This window comes from Sus scrofa, chromosome 2 (genome assembly GCF_054392235.1).
Source record: "Sus scrofa isolate SSC_HxYL_T2T_F1_AM1 chromosome 2, Sscrofa_HxYL_maternal_Yorkshire_Landrace_v2.0, whole genome shotgun sequence".
Taxonomy (NCBI): Eukaryota; Metazoa; Chordata; class Mammalia; order Artiodactyla; family Suidae; genus Sus; species Sus scrofa.
This window is the reverse complement of record NC_139384.1, coordinates 124,391,452-124,410,452: the sequence shown is the minus strand read 5'-3', so window position 1 is coordinate 124,410,452 and position 19,001 is coordinate 124,391,452. Positions and strand designations below refer to the sequence as shown.

At 35.2% G+C, this 19,001-nt stretch overlaps 1 protein-coding gene across 17 annotated transcripts in view; it reads right to left on the bottom strand.

Annotated features, from left to right (window-relative positions):
• The window catches only part of FER (FER tyrosine kinase), a 440,923-nt gene that overhangs the window by 318,550 nt on the left and 103,372 nt on the right, over positions 1 to 19,001 (bottom strand). For all 17 annotated transcript variants that reach the window (XR_014838490.1, XR_014838489.1, XR_014838492.1 and 14 more), the window contains 3 exons: positions 16,165 to 16,348; positions 13,460 to 13,597; positions 12,485 to 12,604 (listed from right to left, as the gene is read on the bottom strand). Coding sequence is in view for 12 of the 17 variants with exons in the window: in XM_021084605.2 (XP_020940264.1) it covers positions 12,485 to 12,604; positions 13,460 to 13,597; positions 16,165 to 16,348 (442 nt within the window). In the remaining 5 variants the exon portion in view is untranslated. The remainder of the gene's footprint in view (positions 1 to 12,484; positions 12,605 to 13,459; positions 13,598 to 16,164; positions 16,349 to 19,001) is intronic.

Genomic DNA, 19,001 nt, shown 5'->3' with positions numbered 1-19,001 from the left:
ATAAGTGATATCATATGGTATTTGCCTTTGTCTTTCTGGCTCATTTCACTCAGTATGAGATTCTCTAGTTCTATCCATGTTGCTGCAAATGGCATGATGTCATTCTTTTTTATGGCTGAGTAGTATTCCATTGTGTATATATACCACCTCTTCCGAATCTAATCATCTGTCGATGGACATTTGGATTATTTCCATGTCCTGGCTATTGTGAATAGGGCTGCAATGAACATGCGGGTGCATGTGTCTCTTTTAAGTAGAGCTTTGTCCGGATAGATGCCCAAGAGTGGGATTGCAGGGTCATATGGAAGTTCTATGTATAGATTTCTAAGGTATCTCCAAACTGTTCTCCATAGTGGCTGTACCAGTTGACATTCCCACCAGCAGTGCAGGAGGGTTCCCTTTTCTCCACAGCCCCTCCAGCACTTGTTATTTGTGGATTTATTAATGATGGCCATTCTGACTGGTGTGAGGTGGTATCTCATGGTAGTTTTGATTTGCATTTCTCTTATAATCAGCGATGTTGAGCATTTTTTCATGTGTTTGTTGGCCATCTGTATATCTTCTTTGGAGAAATGTCTATTCAGGTCTTTTGCCCATTTTTCCATTGATTAATTGGCTTTTTTGCTGTTGAGTTGTATAAGTTGCTTGTATATTCTAGAGATTAAGCCCTTGTCAGTTGCATCATTTGAAACTATTTTCTCCCATTCTGTAAGTTGTCTTTTTGTTTTCTTTTTGGTTTCCTTTGCTGTGCAAAAGCTTTTCAGTTTGATGAGGTCCCACCGAGTACAATTATAACCTCAATTTTATATATCCAATTTTATATCCAAAATTATATATATCCAAAATTATATCCAATTTTATATCCTCAATCCATTTGCTATTATAATTATCTAAATCTTCTACTACTCTTAAAGAGACCCAACTTCTAAAAATTATAAATTACAAATTCCTAATACTGTCACATTAATTATGATATTTGGGTTAATAAAAAAAAACAAACAGATAAGTGTTACAGTTGCCTGAAGTAACTTTTCTGACAATTCTCCTTTCTAACTGCCATATAAACTGAAGAAATAAACCATCTCGTGCCATCTCTTTCTTTAAAATATAATTGCAGCAGAAGAGCAGTTCATGAAAGACCTTCTCTCCCATGATACAAATCTTTATTAGCATTTCGCATGATTAAACAGAAGAGCATGGCTCCTAATCAACCAAGCAAAAGTTACGAGTTTCTGTTAAAACTCTCCGAATATACAACCTAATCCACCTCGACACAATAAATCCACCTTTAACCAAACTGTCCTTCTAACACATCATCTGCCTTTTAACATCTTACATATTTCCCAATCTTTCCAACTCATTTCACTCTAAAGGTATTCCCCTAACACAGAGTGATATAACTACGGTATATGTTCAAACAAAGACAAAAAGTGAGGTAAGATGATAAATGAGAACAGCAAAAAACAGACAACATAAAACCAAAGTCCTGCTTAAAATGTGAAAGTACTATAGTATTTGTCATTCCACTGATTGACAAGGTTTGATTCAGACCTTGAATGGGTTCTAATGAGTTAAACTGGTATCATTCCTTACAAAAGGAGCCAGCAATCATTTTCTGTAAAGGCTTGGGGAGTAAATGTTTTAGGCTTTGCTCCCAAGAAGCAAAATCAAGGATAGGTAAGTATTAACATAATAAAAGAGAAAAATATTCACAAATATTTTATTAACAAATCCAAAAATAATATAAAATTAATATAATAATTATAATTTAAAATATAATAATTGCATACAATCTATAACACCAGTCTACTAATGAGAAGGACAGAACTCTCTTGAGCGTGTTATTATTTCCTTTCACTGGGATTCAATGTTGGTGCACATCAACAAAGCCAACTATAATGTTCACTTGTTAATGAGATATGCAATAAGATTTTATGTATTTTTCTAGAAAAATATATTTTCACAGAGATGGATACTACCACATACCAGTATCAATCCATGTGTACATTTTAATTGAGCATATTTATTTCTTAGCAAGCATTTATAAAAGTATATTGCATGCTTTTTAACATGGTATCACATTGGAGAGTCATTACTTATTGAAAGTTAGGTGAGAACTCCTCAACTGTAGAGTTAAATGGATTTTTAAATATTAAAATATTTGTACTGAAGTTCAAAATTCACTGCTGGAAATGTAGTTTGAGCTCAAAAAAATACAACAACTACAAATTTGGTGGGAATGGTGATCTTTTTTTTTTCTTTTTCGGGCTGCATCCACGGCACATGGAAGTTCCCAGGCTAGGGGTCAAATCAGAGCTGCAGCTGCCGGCCTACCCCAGAGCCACAGCACCACCAGATCTGAGCCGCATCTGCCACCCACACCCCAGCTCACAGCAACTTTGGATCCTCAACCCACTGAGCCAAACCAGAGATGGAACCCATAACCTCATGGACACTGCTTGGGTTTGCCACCGCTGAGACACAACAGGAACTCCCATGGTGGGAATGGTGATCTGGCTTCATATTTAATGTTTGACAGTACAGGAAATATACACAACAGCCTGATATTACTTGGGAATCAAATAACATTAATGGTCATCTAAACGACTTTACCACAGCAAAGTTCTATATATAAGCATTATTATCTTATAATTTTAGATTAAATTAATTACAGCTAATTTCCAAAGCTTTTAGAATTCAATGTTCAATAACAGTGCTTAAGGGAAATTCTAATTATTAGAAAATTACCAATCTTGGCTCAGAGTTCAAAAAAAAAAAATCACAATAAAAATCACAATTTAGAATTACCAGTTCTAGGAGTTCCCGTCGTGGCGCAGTGGTTAATGAATCCGACTAGGAACCATGAGGTTGCGGGTTCGGTCCCTGCCCTTGCTCAGTGGGTTAACGATCGGCATTGCCGTGAGCTGTGGTGTAGGTTGCAGACGCGGCTCGGATCCCGCGTTGCTGTGGCTCTGGTGTAGGCCGGTGGCTACAGCTCCGATTCAACCCCTAGCCTGGGAACCTCCATATGCCGCGGGAGCGGCCCAAGAAATAGCAACAACAACAACAACAAATGATAGGCCAAGTCAGGACATTCAGTTTCAATTTCTGACAAAAATTCATTGAACTAATGATAGTCAAGTCCATAAGAGTAAATGAAGTTCACTGTTGACATTATTGGTTCAATCACCACATGATTAGATTAAAACATTTTCCACGAAGTGCCTGCTATTGAAAAAAATAATGAATAACCATAGGATTTAGATATCTAACATTTTCACAAGCTCTGTAAATTTATTCACTAAATATCTTTCTAATCAACACATGTTTTTAATACCATCAGCTGTAATAGATCTGAACAGATTCCACCTCAGTTTGTACTGGATTAATGTTTTCTCAACTCTGCTGAAAATATTCTTGTTTGTAGTTGATCCACACAGGCTATTCATTGAAAGTAATTCTTCAGTCACTTCAAACTTGGTATTGACTTCTCAAATAAACAACAACTGAGTAGTTTTGATCACACCTGCTGACTTATCAAGAGCCAGGAAAAACCACTTGAAATCATTTGTAATGTTTTTTTTTAATTAACTAATGATGACCCTCCCCATGCTCTCAATCCTTCAAGCAAATGTTCTTGCCAAAACAGTAATGGTCATTCACAAATTTTCTCTCAACATACTTCTTCAGTATTATAGTAAAACACTATTTAATTAATTTACCACTAGTAAATGGCTTTCCCTGCTTGACTAGCAAGTAAGCCACCCAGAAATTTATTTTGGTTTCATTCTCATTTTCATTATTTTTTTCCGAAGAAAGTCTGCTGTGATGAAGTATTACATTTTAAATTCTCTAATTTTTCTGACTAGTGCTATTCTTTGAGCTGTAATACTAAGATGAGTGTTTAATCTGATAATGTCACAGCACAGCCATAGTAGCACCACTGCAAACAATAACAAAATAATCCACAATCTACCGTGTCTTAACGTGTGATATTTACAATTCATTTTCTCTTTTCTTGTTTTGACATGACATGCATTCACTGATAATAAAAAGTAAATAAATGCTGTAGTACAGTGATATGTGTGGTATTCAAAATGCTGCTGAATTATAACCATGTCACCATGATGTGCAGCGTGCCAAGCAGCAGTGCGAAGTGATGAGAAAGCCACAAATGGTCTCTTGTCACAACTGCTCAACTCTGCCATTGCAAAAGGAAAGCACCCACAGAAAACAAGTAAATGAATGAGCATGGCAGTGTGCTAATATAATTTGATTTATGTACTCTGATGTTTAAATTTCATATCATTTTGTGAGAAAATATAGTTCTTTTTTTGATTTTTTAATCATTTAAAATGTTAAAAGCACTCTTAGCTCACACACTGCACAAAAATAGGTGGCTAAGTGGATGTGATCTACAGGCTGTAGTTTCCTGATTCATATTTCACAAAATCCAAGAGAACAACTTTTCCACATAGAGAATTACCACTCTTCTTAATATTCTTTAATAAGAATTATTCTTTAATAAGATCTTATTTATAGCCACTGTAAAAGCCAAACATGTGCTGATCTTAAATTTTTTAAATGTATAAAAATGTACTAGGAAACATGAGGCCAGAGGCTGGGTGTAGTTTAGAAAGAAGACTATACATTTAACACAATCTCCTGGAATTCAAATATATTTCCTACTGATAGATGGTAACAACTTATAATAAAAAAGACCTCATTTGAAACTAGAAGATTAAGTCAACGAAAGAACTAAACAGGACCTTTACCATTTTGCTAAAATTAATCAAAACTCCTCTTTTGGCGGACATGTTAATGTTCTTATTTTGGAATAACTTGCTATTTGTAATTTGCCTGGACTCATAACTCCATTAACCTTTTTTAAGTTTGCAAAAGATTAAAAATTGATGCCTCATCAATCCAAAATGCCAAACCCACACAACAGACACTTAAATATGTTCTTCTAATGTTCAAAAGACCTTAAAGACCTCACTTTTTCAAGTTATTCTAATGAACTAAAATTACTGAGTCCCAAATCAGTCAATCAAATAGTGATTAGGTGAGAAGAAATATTTGCATATATAATCATAATAAACAGATGATTAAAAATCAATAAAATGTAGCAGGCATCAACAATGTATAATCTTTCTTAGGATGTAAACACTGATGGTGTAATAATCTCAGAATCTCATGTACTTATTTGAGAAAGCTCTCCATGATACAGTAAACACCAACCAAGAGTATAAACTATTAAATTTATTATGAGTGTTTGCTAATGAAAACAATTTTTATGTTACATTTAGGAATCTAAAAAAAAAATTAAAAATTAATAGGTATCTTTTTATGACTAGCAAAGTAAAAGAGGTAACCTCTGGGAAAAGGCATTTGCTTAAACTTCAAAAACCTTACAATTCAAGACTAGCCCAGAAGTATTGGCATTTCAGAAGAAAAAACAAAGTCAAAAAAAAATTCTAGTTAGACTACTATAAGGATACCAATTTGTCCCCAATTATGCTATACAATTCGAGGAATATAAATTCATTAGAAAAGTTTAACAATGGAGTTCCTGTTGTGGTGCAGTGGAAACAAATCCAACTAGGAACCAGGAGGTTGTGGGTTCCATCCCTGGCCTCGCTCAGTGGGTTAAAGATCTGGTGTTGCCGTGAGCTGTGATGTAGGCCGGCAGCAACAGCTCCAATTTGACCCCTAGCCTGGGAACCTCCATATGCTGCTGGTGCGGCCCTAGAAAGACAAAAGAAAAAAAAAAAAAAAAGTTTAACAGAAAAAGACATTCTTTAAATATGAATGACAGATATTCAAGTAGAGCCATAGTCCTTAGCCATTTTGGGCTAAGAAGCCATTTGAAAATTTGCACAGACCCTTCCCAGAGAAGAGACACATTTCTATAGTTTTAGTGGGCTTAAAACAGATTTTTCAACCCTGTCTGCATATTAAAATCCCCTGAAAAGGTTACTAAAAATTCCAATGCCTGGGTCTAGCCCTCAGAAAATCTGATTTAACTGTTTTAGGGTGGGGCCCAGGCATCAGCATTTTTTTAAACTTTCTAAATGATCCTAATATGAAGCCAGAGGTGAGAGCCACCATTCAGAAACTCCCTGAAATCTCTCCAAAAACCATCTTGATTCACTCACTTATTCAGCAAAGACATTAATAAATCATCTGCAACATCTGATATCGAGCCAAGAATTCTGAAGAGTCCAAGAGAAATGCAGTCCAATTTCTTTGTTTCATAGTCACTACAACTCAGCAGTCAGACAGATGCCAGTATGACTCCTATTTACAGAACAATTCTTTAGCAGTCAAAAATTAACGATTCTCACTTCCAAACTAATGTAACCTTTCACAAAGGATAGGGTCACCGATCACTTAAGCAAACATAAAGGAATGCAAAACAAAAAGAAAAATGTTTCTGATACTTTCCTTAATACCATTCTTTATTAATGCATTAGAGCTCTTAGATAAGAAAAAATGTAGAATGGGGAAGCACAGGCCATAAAATATTAGCATTTTAAAAAAGTGCTTTTGAGAGTGTTCTATTCTAAAACTACATAAAGCAATGAGATTAAGGAACAAACGCTTAGTGAGAGGATAAGGAACTGACATAAGGGGAAGGAGAATAAATAACTAATATTCTGAGGAGAGTCATGCTAACATGAATAAAGTTTTCAAATAAAACTGCGAAGAGATGAGAAATAAAGCCATATTTATTTAACATTATTATAAATACTGGCCCCAAAATGCTTCTTTACATATCTCATTGATTTACTTCCATTCCAAAATATGTTCTATGTATATACAAACATATATATACTATTTTATTAATAGACACATTATATAATTATTATTCTATGACTTGTTTTTGCTCTTTATCATATACGCTGATCATCCTGCCATACAAGCATCTATAAAAATCTATCTTATTCTATTTAAAACCTGAACAATATCAACAAATTGTGGGGTTAGTATAGACCTACCATAATTCATTTACCCAATTCCTTACTGATGAACATTTAGGGTGTTTCCATTGTTTTGAGATCTTTAGAGTCCTTGGCTTCTATCCAAATTTATATTTTATACACAGACACAGACACACACACACACACATATTAACATTTCTCAGAAACCTTCATTCATATATAGATATTAAAAAGTGCAAAAGTTAACCCACAAATCATTTGAAATGTTTTTCTGGATACTAAATTTAATTATTAATGAAAGAGACATAATATTATACCTTTTAACAGTCTTCTTTTCATGTACTAGAACAAAAATTTTTCAAATCTCAAATATTTTCAAAGGCCCCTGAAAAACTTAAGTATTATGCTCATTCAGAGTTCTTAATGTATAAAACCACCCCAAGCAAAAATTTAAAAAAGAGAGAAACACAAAGACCTCAAATAGCCAAAACAATCTTGAGAAAGAAAAACAGAGCTGGAGAAATTACACTCCCTGGCTTCAGAGTATACTACAAAGCTGCAGAAATCAAAAGAGTATGGTACTGGGTACAGAAACAGACATATAGATCAATGGAACAGAGTATAGATTCCATAAGTAAACACACACACTATGGTTACTTAATCTACTACAAAGGAGGCAAGAATATACAACAGAGAAAAGACAGTCTCTTCAATAAATGGTGCTGGGAAGCAGGAAACAAGTCCTGCTGTTTAGCACAGGGAACTATATCCAATCACTTGAGAAGGAACATGATGGAGAATAATGTGAGAAAAAGAATGTGTATGTATGTATGTATATATATATATATAAAACTGGGTCAATTTGCTGTATAGGAGAAATTGACAGAACCTTGTAAATCAACTGTAATAAAAATTTAATTAAATTTTTTTTAATTTAAAATTAAAAAGAAAAAAGGACAGAAGACTGGAATAGACATTTTTCCAAAGAGGACATGCAGATGGTCAACAGGCACATGAAAAGATGCTCAACGTTGCCAATCACCAGGGAAATGCAAGTCAAAACCACAATTAATATACCACCTTATACCTGTCAGAATGGCTATCATTAAAAAGAACACAAATAACAAATGCTGGTGAGAATGTGGAAAAAAGAACCCTTGTACACTGTTAGTGAGAATGTGAATTGGTGAAACCACTGTGAGAATGTCAACTGGTGCAACCACTGTGGAAAACAATATAGAGGTTGAAAAAAACTAAAAATAAAGCTACCATAGGACCAAGCAACTTGACTCCTGAATCTATATCTGAAAAAATGAAAATGCTAATTCAAAAAGATACATGTACCCCAGTGTTCACAGTAGCATTATTGACAATGCCAAGATGTGAAGCAACCTAAGCGACCATTAACAGATAAAAGGATAAAGAAGATGTGGTACAAATATAAATATATATATACACACACACAATGGAATGATACTCAGACATAAAAAAGAATGAAATGCTGCCATTTGCAACAACTTGGATGGACTTAGAGCCTACTTGCTAAGTGAAATATGTCAAAGAAAGACAAATACTGTGTGACATCACTTATATGTGGAATCCAAAAAACAGAACTAGTGAATATAATAAAAAAGAAACAGACCACAGATATAGAGAACTAACTAGTAGTTACAAGGGGTAAGACAGAAGGGGAAAGGGCATTATAGGAGTAGGGAATTAAAAGGTACAAACTATTATGTATAAAGTAAGCTACAAGGATACATTGTACAACACAGGAAATACAGCCAATCTTTCATAAAAGCTAAATGGAATATAACCTTTAAAAACTGTGAATCACTATACTGTACACCTGTAACTTAAAAAACATTGCAAATCAACTATACTTCAATTTTTAAAAATCTAATACATAGAGCTTACTATGTGCCAGAGACTGTATAAGGATTCTATATTTATTCATGCATGTATCTTCATAAAGACACTATGAGTTGGCTCCATCATTACTATCATTTCACATTTTGAGGAAAATGAGGCATAAAGGGATTAAATAATCTGTTAATTTTCACGAATAAGCCATACTATCGGAATTCAGACCCAGGCAACTCATTATGCTAACCTTGTACCTATTTACATATTTGCATACTTCTATGCTAACGTCCTAAAAGGGGAATTCCTAGGTTAAAAGGTATTTGCAAGTTTAATTTTGATACATATTGCCAAATTATTCTCCAAAATGGTAATACTAATTTGCATTTTTGCCAAGACTTTAAAAGTCCCTACACAACACTGGATACTATCAAATTATTTACCCCTTGCCAATCTGGTAGATAAAATAGCTTTTTAAAATACATATATATATTTCTCTAATTGTCACAGGATTACTGGTCATTTGTATTTATTTTTACAGTACCTATGTGTTCATTTGTTTCATTCATCTCTATTGGTCATAATACTCCAACACAAACAACAAAATTAGCAAGTCAACGCCTCAGGAATGAAAGGATGTAAGTTGAAGTTTAAAACACTAATATTATGGTAAAAAGAATGACTTTCCTCTTGCATTACATTTTATACAGACACACACACATCTATATTTTTTAAATGAATTAACTTAGATTATTTTAACAGTGCCAATAGACACAGCGAATAATTCATTCTTGGAATAAAATTCTTGAGGAAATTCTAATCTTAAACTCATACCCTGAATTTAGATACTGTTCAATGAAATGTAGCTAAAGTGTTGCCTCAAAGATGTAAGCAATTAAATTTCCTACCACATTATCAAAGATTTATTGACTTTAATTTATTGCATTTTTGTTCATTGCTTCATTACCATAATTAAGAAATAATGATTTATAAGTACAACTAGTTTTGTTCTAATTATACCCTGAAAAGCAATAAAACAAATTCTTCTTTGGTCACAAGTTCCCTTATTTTATGTAAGCTTACAACAGGTAGCTTTTTCTTTTTTTTTTTTTTTTTTTTTTTATCTTTTCTAAGGCCGAACCCGCAGCACATGGAGGTTCCCAAGCTAGGGATCTAATCGGGGCTGTAGCCGCTGGCCTAGGCCACAGCTACAGCAACGCCAGACGCCGAGCCATGTCTGTGACCTACACCACAGCTCACAGCAACGCAGGATCCTTAACCCACTGGGCAGGACCAGGGATCAAACCCACAACCTCATGACTCCTAGTCAGATTCATTAACCACTAAGCCATGACGGGAACTCCCCGAGAGGTAGCTATTTTTAATTTTACCACGTAATACTCCAATATCTATATGCTCATTCTTTTTTGGTGTAGTAAAATAAATTGATCAATTTTAGCATAAACTTCTTGAAAATATCAAACCTTGAAATTGTAAACCCACAGTCAATATATTTTGGTGAATAAATGAATAATTTTGGAACAATATAATGATTTTAAAAAAACAAAGAGTAACTTATGTCATGTTCCTTCACCAAGCAGCACAGGAATTAAGGAATGGAACTTCTAACTACCCAAGAATTGAGAAACACTACCATCCATCTACGCCATGTATTCAACTCTATTGTTTAGAGCACAGTTTTCCAACCTTGGCTCTCCTGACATTTTTGCCAGATAATTCTTTGTTGCAGGAGGCTGTCCTGAGAACTGCAGGATGTTTAGTAACATCCATGGCCTCTACCCTCCTATCTGATAAATAAAAATGGCTCCAAATACTGTCAACTGTTCCCTGGTCACAAAAATTTCCCACTGGTTTAGAAATAGTTAACACTGTAACAGTATATTCAAAGTCAAAGTGAGATTCCTGTGAAGGGCTTCAAAAACTTGAGAAACAGCTTCAAGAATCCCATTATGGCTGCTAGGAAAAATCCTCTAATGCAGGGTACTCCCATGCCTCCATTTCTCTCACCAATGGTCAGTGTACCATGATTATTAAGCCCTCATCTTGAACAAGATAATTCAACAAGCATTTTTTAGTTTCTTCAATCCCATCTAGCCACCTTTAGTTTTTATTTTCTTCTTTTTAGGGCCACACTGGCAGCACATAGAAGTTCCCCGGCCTAGGGGTTGAATTGGAGCTGCAGCTGCCAGCCTACACCACATAAGATCCTAGGTGCATCTGCAACCTACACCACAGGTTGTGGCAACACCAGGTCCTTAACCCACTGAGTGAGGCCAGGGATGGAACCTACATCCTCAGGGACACGTACTACCTCGGGTTCTTAACCGACTGAGACACAGTGGGAACTCCCCAGGTAGACACCTTTATAAGACATTAAGGCTCTTACCAATAGTTAGTCCCAGGATCCTACCATAAAGTTAATTATCTGTAACACTACAATATTACTGAACAAGAGAAGGGAGATTGTTTAAATATATTAGATTGGGATTTGGGGTTTAGTCTTTGAGGTGAAATTGCCACAGGACAGATGATATAACATGTCCACTAATGAAGAGAAAATCAGTACATAAATATTCTAGCTGTAGTTCTCACACAGGGATAGGTAGATACAACACTTATTAATAAAAACAAATTATTTGTGTTGCTCCTGAACAAAATCAGAAGATAAATATCTCTAAATAGGCTTTACAAGTAGAATATATGCCTTAGAATATGTTAGAATAAGTAGAAAATGCCTGTTATGTTTATTACATTAAAAAAAGTACTAATAGCCTTTAATGTTTGAAAAAAGACAAAAAAAAACACATTAAGATTTCCCAAAATCCTTAAAATTTTATGCAATAATAAAAACAAAGTGAAAAAGAAATTGATATAGTTAGCCTATAACAGAAGATATTTCTGATTAAAGAGAAAAGAACTCAAAAGTCAAATTTCTATGCTAAAAGCTTCCGACATCTATTACGTCTCTATCTCTAACACTCACTGACTTCATTTCCAAAATGGTTCTGCCATTTAGAAGATAAAATGGGACTTAAAAATTTTATATAAAATTTGGAAAAAAAAACATTTTCCAATATAAGATATCAGTAATAATTTGACAAATAAATGTAGTACCACACAGAATTGTGATTTTCAGAATTACCAAAATAAGTGATGAGAGTGGATAAAGTTAACATATTTCACAAAACATATCACTCTGACCAAACAAAAACTGGTTTTTTTTTTTTTTTTTTTTTTGAGCCTTTCTTTTTTTCTTTTTTTCTTTTGTTTTGTTGTTGTTGTTGTTGCTATTTCTTGGGCCGCTCCCGCGGCATATGGAGGGTCCCAGGCTAGGGATTGCATCGGAGCTGTAGCCACCGGCCTACGCCAGAGCCACAGCAACGCGGGATCCGAGCCGCGTCTGCAACCTACACCACAGCTCACGGCAACGCCGGATCATTAACCCACTGAGCAAGGGCAGGGATAGAACCCGCAACCTCATGGTTCCTAGTCGGATTCGTTAACCACTGCGCCACAACGGGAACTCCAAAACTGGTTTATTTTTAATTTACTCTTCAAAATTTCTAAGAAAATAAAAATTGGAATTTTAAATATGATAAAGTTTAACTGTAAGTAATAACACTAATATTTAAACTTCCTGTTTTCTAAGTACTTACATTACTTGCAAACTTTCTGCTGTTAAATTATTCCACATAATCTCATTTGCTTGTAGATTTTCATTTTCTTCTAGTAAGGAAGTATCAAACTCAATTTCTTGCTCCTTAGCAGCTGTTGTTCTAGGAAAGCATGCCAAATAATTTTGATCAATATGAATACACTATCATATGTGTTAGTACACACCAAAGGCAGAATATTTGTTCTTATTTAAAATTACATTAACAAAGTAGAGTAAAAAACACATAGAACAAATCAAACTAAACCCCAGGCCTCAAAGATTTGGTCAAGTAATTTCAGCCTCAGTTTCCTCATTTTTAGAATACAGATATTAAAATGATGCATGCATGGAAAAGAAATTGATGTATTAGCACTATAAAGTTTAATACAGGAGTTCCCATTGTAGTGCAGTGGAAACGAATCTGACTAGAAACCATGAGGTTGCGGGTTTGATCCCTGGCCTCACTCAGTGGGTTAAGGATCCAGCGTTGCCGTGAGCGGTGGTGTAGGTCACAGACGTGGCTTGGATCCCACATTGCTGTGGCTGTGGCGCGGGCAGGCATCTGTAGCTCCAATCAGACCCCTAGCCTGGGAAGCTCCATACACCACGGGTGCAGGCCTAAAAAAAGTGAAAAAACAAAAAAACAAACAAACAAAAAAACCGTTTAATACAAACAGAAAGCCCTAGGTTTATTATCATCATATAATTGTTAAAAAGAAAATAATTTCATGGATTAAATATGGATTTAAGAAGTGATGTAGTAACAACTGAAAAACCCTTAAAGATGATTATATAAATTAAATGGTTATCACTGAAAAAGAACTCAATTCTAAAATAATTAAAGCAAACATATTAGTAAGAAATAGCCTATGTCCTAACAAGCTCTTCGATATTTATTTTAATTGAGTTAAATATATGGTAGAAAAAAATCATGCTGTCATAAATACTGAAAGAAGAATGAAAATATCATACATACCTGTGAACATCTATGAAATTATTGTATTCTGTGCTAGGATCAATCTGTTCAACTGACATTTGAATCTCTTTATGGACATTCACTATTTCCTCTGTAACAAGACTGGTTATCTGGCTGTATTCATCAAATATACCTTTTCTGAAAATAGAAATAAAATTTTACATTTAAAGCTTATCAGGGAAACCCAGGCCTCCCCCCAAAAAAATTAGGAATCATAATGCCAAATTTTACAGATGGTGCTTTCACACACCACCTTGCTTCACAGGAGAGTGAAGTAAAGGGATTATACAAATGTACAGGTTAATAATTTACATTTGATACTAATATAATAAACACAAGTGATCTAGAATAAGCTATCACATTTTCCAACATTTATCTAGCATACCCAAATTGTAAGCTGGTGCTGATCATTTTCTATTTCCAAACATTACCATAGAAATGTTGATTCTGGAACATGGAACTGTGGGTGAACTCCTCTCTTTTTAACGTTTCTTTCAATGTCTGTCACTCCCTCACATGCCCTACTTCCTTGCTCCTGGACCACTGCTTCTTCCTTATTACACTTTCCTTATTCATCCCTTCGATGACACATCAATCTTTTCTCCTGACCTCTAGCAAGTAGCAAAAATGATCCTTAAAGTTATTAGCCTTATCTAATAAATGCAAAACAAAAAACTATTCCATTGCAAAGACCCAATCCTTAACTTAAGAATGCTGTGCTATAAAAATACACCATTGCTCATTAGTAGGCTTAACAAGTGTGTGCAGACAAGCTTATCCTGCATATACTCAAATAAATATAAGGCATTGTTTGTTTGTCTTTGCCAAAATCATCTCTCACAGAAACTAATGCTTACAAAATCTCTCATATTATGAAGTATTCTCTCAATTACTTTATTTTGCATAGCAAAATACTATTTGAGTAAAAAAAAATTAAATTGAAACTACTTTAGGCAATGTTAGTTTGAAATGATTACAGAAATCACCTGAAAGACATAATTTAAAGAAAAGAGGGAGTCAGAGAAATATAATACAGATTTAGTAAATTTGCTCAAAGTTATGACCTCATAATTGAAAGTAGTGAAGTATAGTTGATTTACGTCAAAGATAATTCTTACAAAGCAATACAGTTTAAGTGGTTATGATGTGGAGATAATTAATATTCATCTTTAAGGTAAATGGGAGAAAAAAGGAAGAACTCTCCTAATAGTTTTTGTTTTGTTTTGTTTCTCTCCTTCTCTTTTTTTTGTTTTTTGTTTGTTATTTTTCGGCTGCACCCACAGCATGCAGAAGTTCCCGAGCCAGGGATAAGCAAACCTGCACTAGAGCAGTGATGTAAACCACAGCAGTGGCAATGCCAGATACTTAACCCCCTGAGCCGCCAGGGAACTCCACCCCTAATGTTCTATGAATGAGTACTTGTGACATAGGATTCAATTTTAGTGATATTACCATGCCTGGATTTTTTTAAATGCTAGATCTACAATAATGCATTACAAAGTAAAGATAATACACTGTGTAGAACTACTGTATGTCTCAAAAGAATGTCCTCATAATGATGAAGATACTATTTTTGAAGATTCATACAGAGTTTGAAAACATACTGATTCATAAAATGAGAGTAGGAAATATTTATAGATCAACAATATGTAATTTAAAGCACGTATAACCAAGTTTACAAATTAAATATATTAAGTAGACATTTCACTATTTCATCAACACCCTTAAAAGTTTACATATTTAAGTTGACTAAAAACACTTTATTTTTCTATTGAGAAATGGAGGATCATCTCAACCAGCTAATAAAGGAGATGAAACCTACCAAAGGGTGGCTTATCTTTACCGTTGTTTTGAATTGATGTGTGTGGTAAACATGTGCACTTGAATTACTGACCAAAGTTTGTTGTTAGCTCCTAGAAGGCAAAAACTGTGGCCTAAATCTCTCTCTACATCCCCAAGCATCAGTGTGCTTTGCATATAGAAAAACTTCAATAACCATTTGGTGATTTTAATCCCATTCAATAAGAATAATTTTAAAATTATTTCCTTTAGGCTTCTCAGTTGCTCAAGATTTAAACACCCAATCCTCTGGAGGCAGATATCCACTTCTTAACACTTGTCAACTAATGATTTTTTTTTCACTTAAATTTCCAGGTAACTGGAGCAAAATAAAAACAAACAAAAATGAAGAGCAATTCCTGGCTCTAACTAGCAAGTTTGGGAAATGAGCATAAACTGAAGGGACAGGAGTTCCCGTCGTGGCACAGTGGTTAATGAATCCAACTAGGAACCATGAGGTTGCGGGTTCGGTCTCTGCCCTTGCTCAGTGGGTTGAGGATCCGGCGTTGCCGTGAGCTGTGGTGTGGGTCGCAGACACGGCTCAGATCCTGCATTGCTGTGGCTCTGGCGTAGGCTGGCAGCTACAACTCCGATTCGACCCCTAGCCTGGCAACCTCCATATGCCGCGGGAGCGGCCCAAGAAATGGCAAAAAGACAAAAAACAAAAAACAAAAAACTGAAGGGACACCAGAAGAGAAAATCAAGAAGGACCAAGATAAAACAGGTTTGAACTACCCAGTGAGCTGTTTCAATGATGCAGCTTACAAAAGAAAGACAACTTTTACACAAAAGTTTAAATAGGAGAGAAAATAACGTTAAAATCATTTGATGAAAGGATTTTATATCCAGTAGGAAATGTATCTTACAGTGCTTTAATCATTTCTTCTTGCATCTTCTGTAAGGAATCCAAGAGCAGAGGAAGTGTAGTGTCATAATACTGATTTTGATGAAGCTGCGCCCCTTTCAATGCCAATACATACTGATTGTGCAACATGTGAAGTTTCATTGTGGCTTTGTCATAACGTTCTTTGGCTTTTTCAGTTTCTTTCCCTGAAGAAAACATTGAATAAAGTTAGTAAAGAGATAATAAAAGAGTTCTATCCTCACCATAAGCAAGTTAAGTTACTACCATTTTATGTTATATGTATTATGAATAATCAGGAGTTTATTGAACATACACCATGTTTATGTGCTAGTACTTTTATTCACCAATATTTTGTGCAAAGGATGCTCAAAAGGAAGCATGAACTGCAGTAAATGTTTGGTAAATAAAGGTTAATATATAAGTTTTTGGAAAAATTTACAGATATATGACCCTTCTCATTTTCAAGGAGCTTACACCAAACTGGAACAACAGTGCACATGAAGTTATATATATCAAAGAAAACAAAAAAGTTTAAATAATGTTAAATTTTGAGGTTTATGCTTGAGATATCAATAAAGACCGGGCACAGAGTTCCCTGGTGGAACAGTGGGTTAAGGATCCAGTGTTGTCACTGTGTGGCTCAAGTCACTGCTATGGTGTGGGTTTGATCCCATCCCTGACCTGGGAAATTCCATATATATGGACACAGTAGAAAAAAAAAAAGAAAAAAGACCTGGGACGCCAGAGGATACTCTGCAGAAGAAACAGACCTTAAAAGATAAGTCTGGGGAGTTCCCGTCGTGGCGCAGTGGTTAACGAATCCGACTAGGAACCATGAGGTTGCGGGTTCGGTCCCTGCCCTTGCTCAGTAGGTTAATGATCCTGCGTTGCCGTGAGCTGTGGTGTAGGTTGCAGACACGGCTCGGATCCCACGTTGCTGTGCCTCTGGCGTAGGCCAGTGGTACACTCCGATTAGACCCCTAGCCTGGGAACCTCCATATGCCGCGGGAGTGGCCCAAAGAAATAGCAAAAAGACAAAACAAACAAACAAACAAACAAACAAACAAAAAAACCAAAAAACAAAAGATAAGTCTGGGAAGTATAAGAAAGATAGGATAGATAGTTCCTTCCTCTCACCCTCTCTTTCTCCATTTCTTTCTTCCTTTCATTCAATAAATATTAACTTTTCACCAGGAACTGTGCTAGACACTGGGAATTCAGTACTTGGCAAAAGAGAGTTTTTGACATTGAGGGCATGGTCTGGTGATTTGGAATACTGAGTGAAAAGATGGAGAGGATAAGCAATGTTACATGGGCAAGCAAAGAAATAAGCTCAAAAACAGCAAGTTTTGAGGAAATGAAGGAAATAACATCTGTATAGGAAGGACAGTTTTAGGTTATGAATGACTTGGAAATCAAGCAGAGAAATTTAGACTTCATGTGTGAAAAACTATACAAATATTTCCTGTCAATTATTTATATATAGGGAATACACTTTTCAAAATATTTATTACTGTTCGCCCTCTATCCAAGGAGAGTTCTCCCAATGAATCCTCTCCCAAAAAACAGAACCTCTGTTGAGAATTCTGGGCCAGAGGCTCTCCTCTGCTGCCGCTCTGTTTAGGCTCAGCACCCATCTGGATATTCCACATAGACAGGAGTCAGAAAAGTATTCCCTACTAGAGAAATGTGCTCAGCCCAGGGCCAAATGCAAAGAAAAGGGTAGGGTTTTTGCAGAAAGAGGAGACCTCAGACCATGCTCAGTCAGAGCAATAAAGTCAGAATGATTTTCTTGTCTTTCTTTTCACTCTTCTAATTCTGAAGCAAAGGAACTAGCTGGTGAAAAAGGAAACAAACTTTCCAGCACATTGGTATGTCTGTGACCAACAAATTCTAGTGTTTCCAGGTTCCATAATCATCACTGACTTCACCCAGGAAGCTGCATATAATATTTTACAGATCATAATTCTCTAGGAATAGACCATTAGCTGCTTCCTGCACATGGGGATATTAATAACTGTCCAAATTACTCACAAAATGTTGCCCTGGCTAACCTATTTCACTTTATAACATAAATAACTTGCTGGTGAGAAAATAATCCCTAGAGAATTTTTTTTTCCCCTAACCCTTTTCACAGCTAACTGGAAAAAGTTTCTAATACTAGAGTGGGAAGATGGGAGCAAATATATTAATTTAGATCTGATCTGAAGGGATTAAAAAAGATAACATTAGCCATTAAAGAAGTGGGTTTCCTCACTTTGTGACCACAGCTCACAGGATAATATATTTTATGCCATGAATTAGTAAATAATCATACAAATATTTAAATGTGTAACTGAAATAAGAAATTCATTAAATAATTCTTCCCCTTATTATGAAAGACACCCTGATAGAATTTTTTTTAATTTTAGCATATGAATTTTGAATTTTTAAAAATGCTCATTCAGAAACCAGTAAATTTTTGCCCCAATATAAATCCCTAGAGTCACTGTACTGTACTCTGCATGGCATGAGGGATAATTTTTTTAAGTTAGCAATTAGCAAACCACTTCTATTAAGAGTAATCACAAATGATTTCTTAACATTCTCAGAACACATCCTCCTGCAGGTTCAGTTACTTAAACAGTTTTTGCATAGAATTCTACATTTATTTACCCATAAACATTGCTACTTAGCATTCTTCTTGCAGAAATATATTTCTAAAAAAGTCTCCAAGAGTCTGTAAAATTGACACATCTATGGCCAGCCCTTCAGTCTTCCTCTAAAATGCCAACCGCCTTTTCTCCCTACCCATACAAGTCAGGGGTAGACTCCCATATGAAACTGACACCCATAATC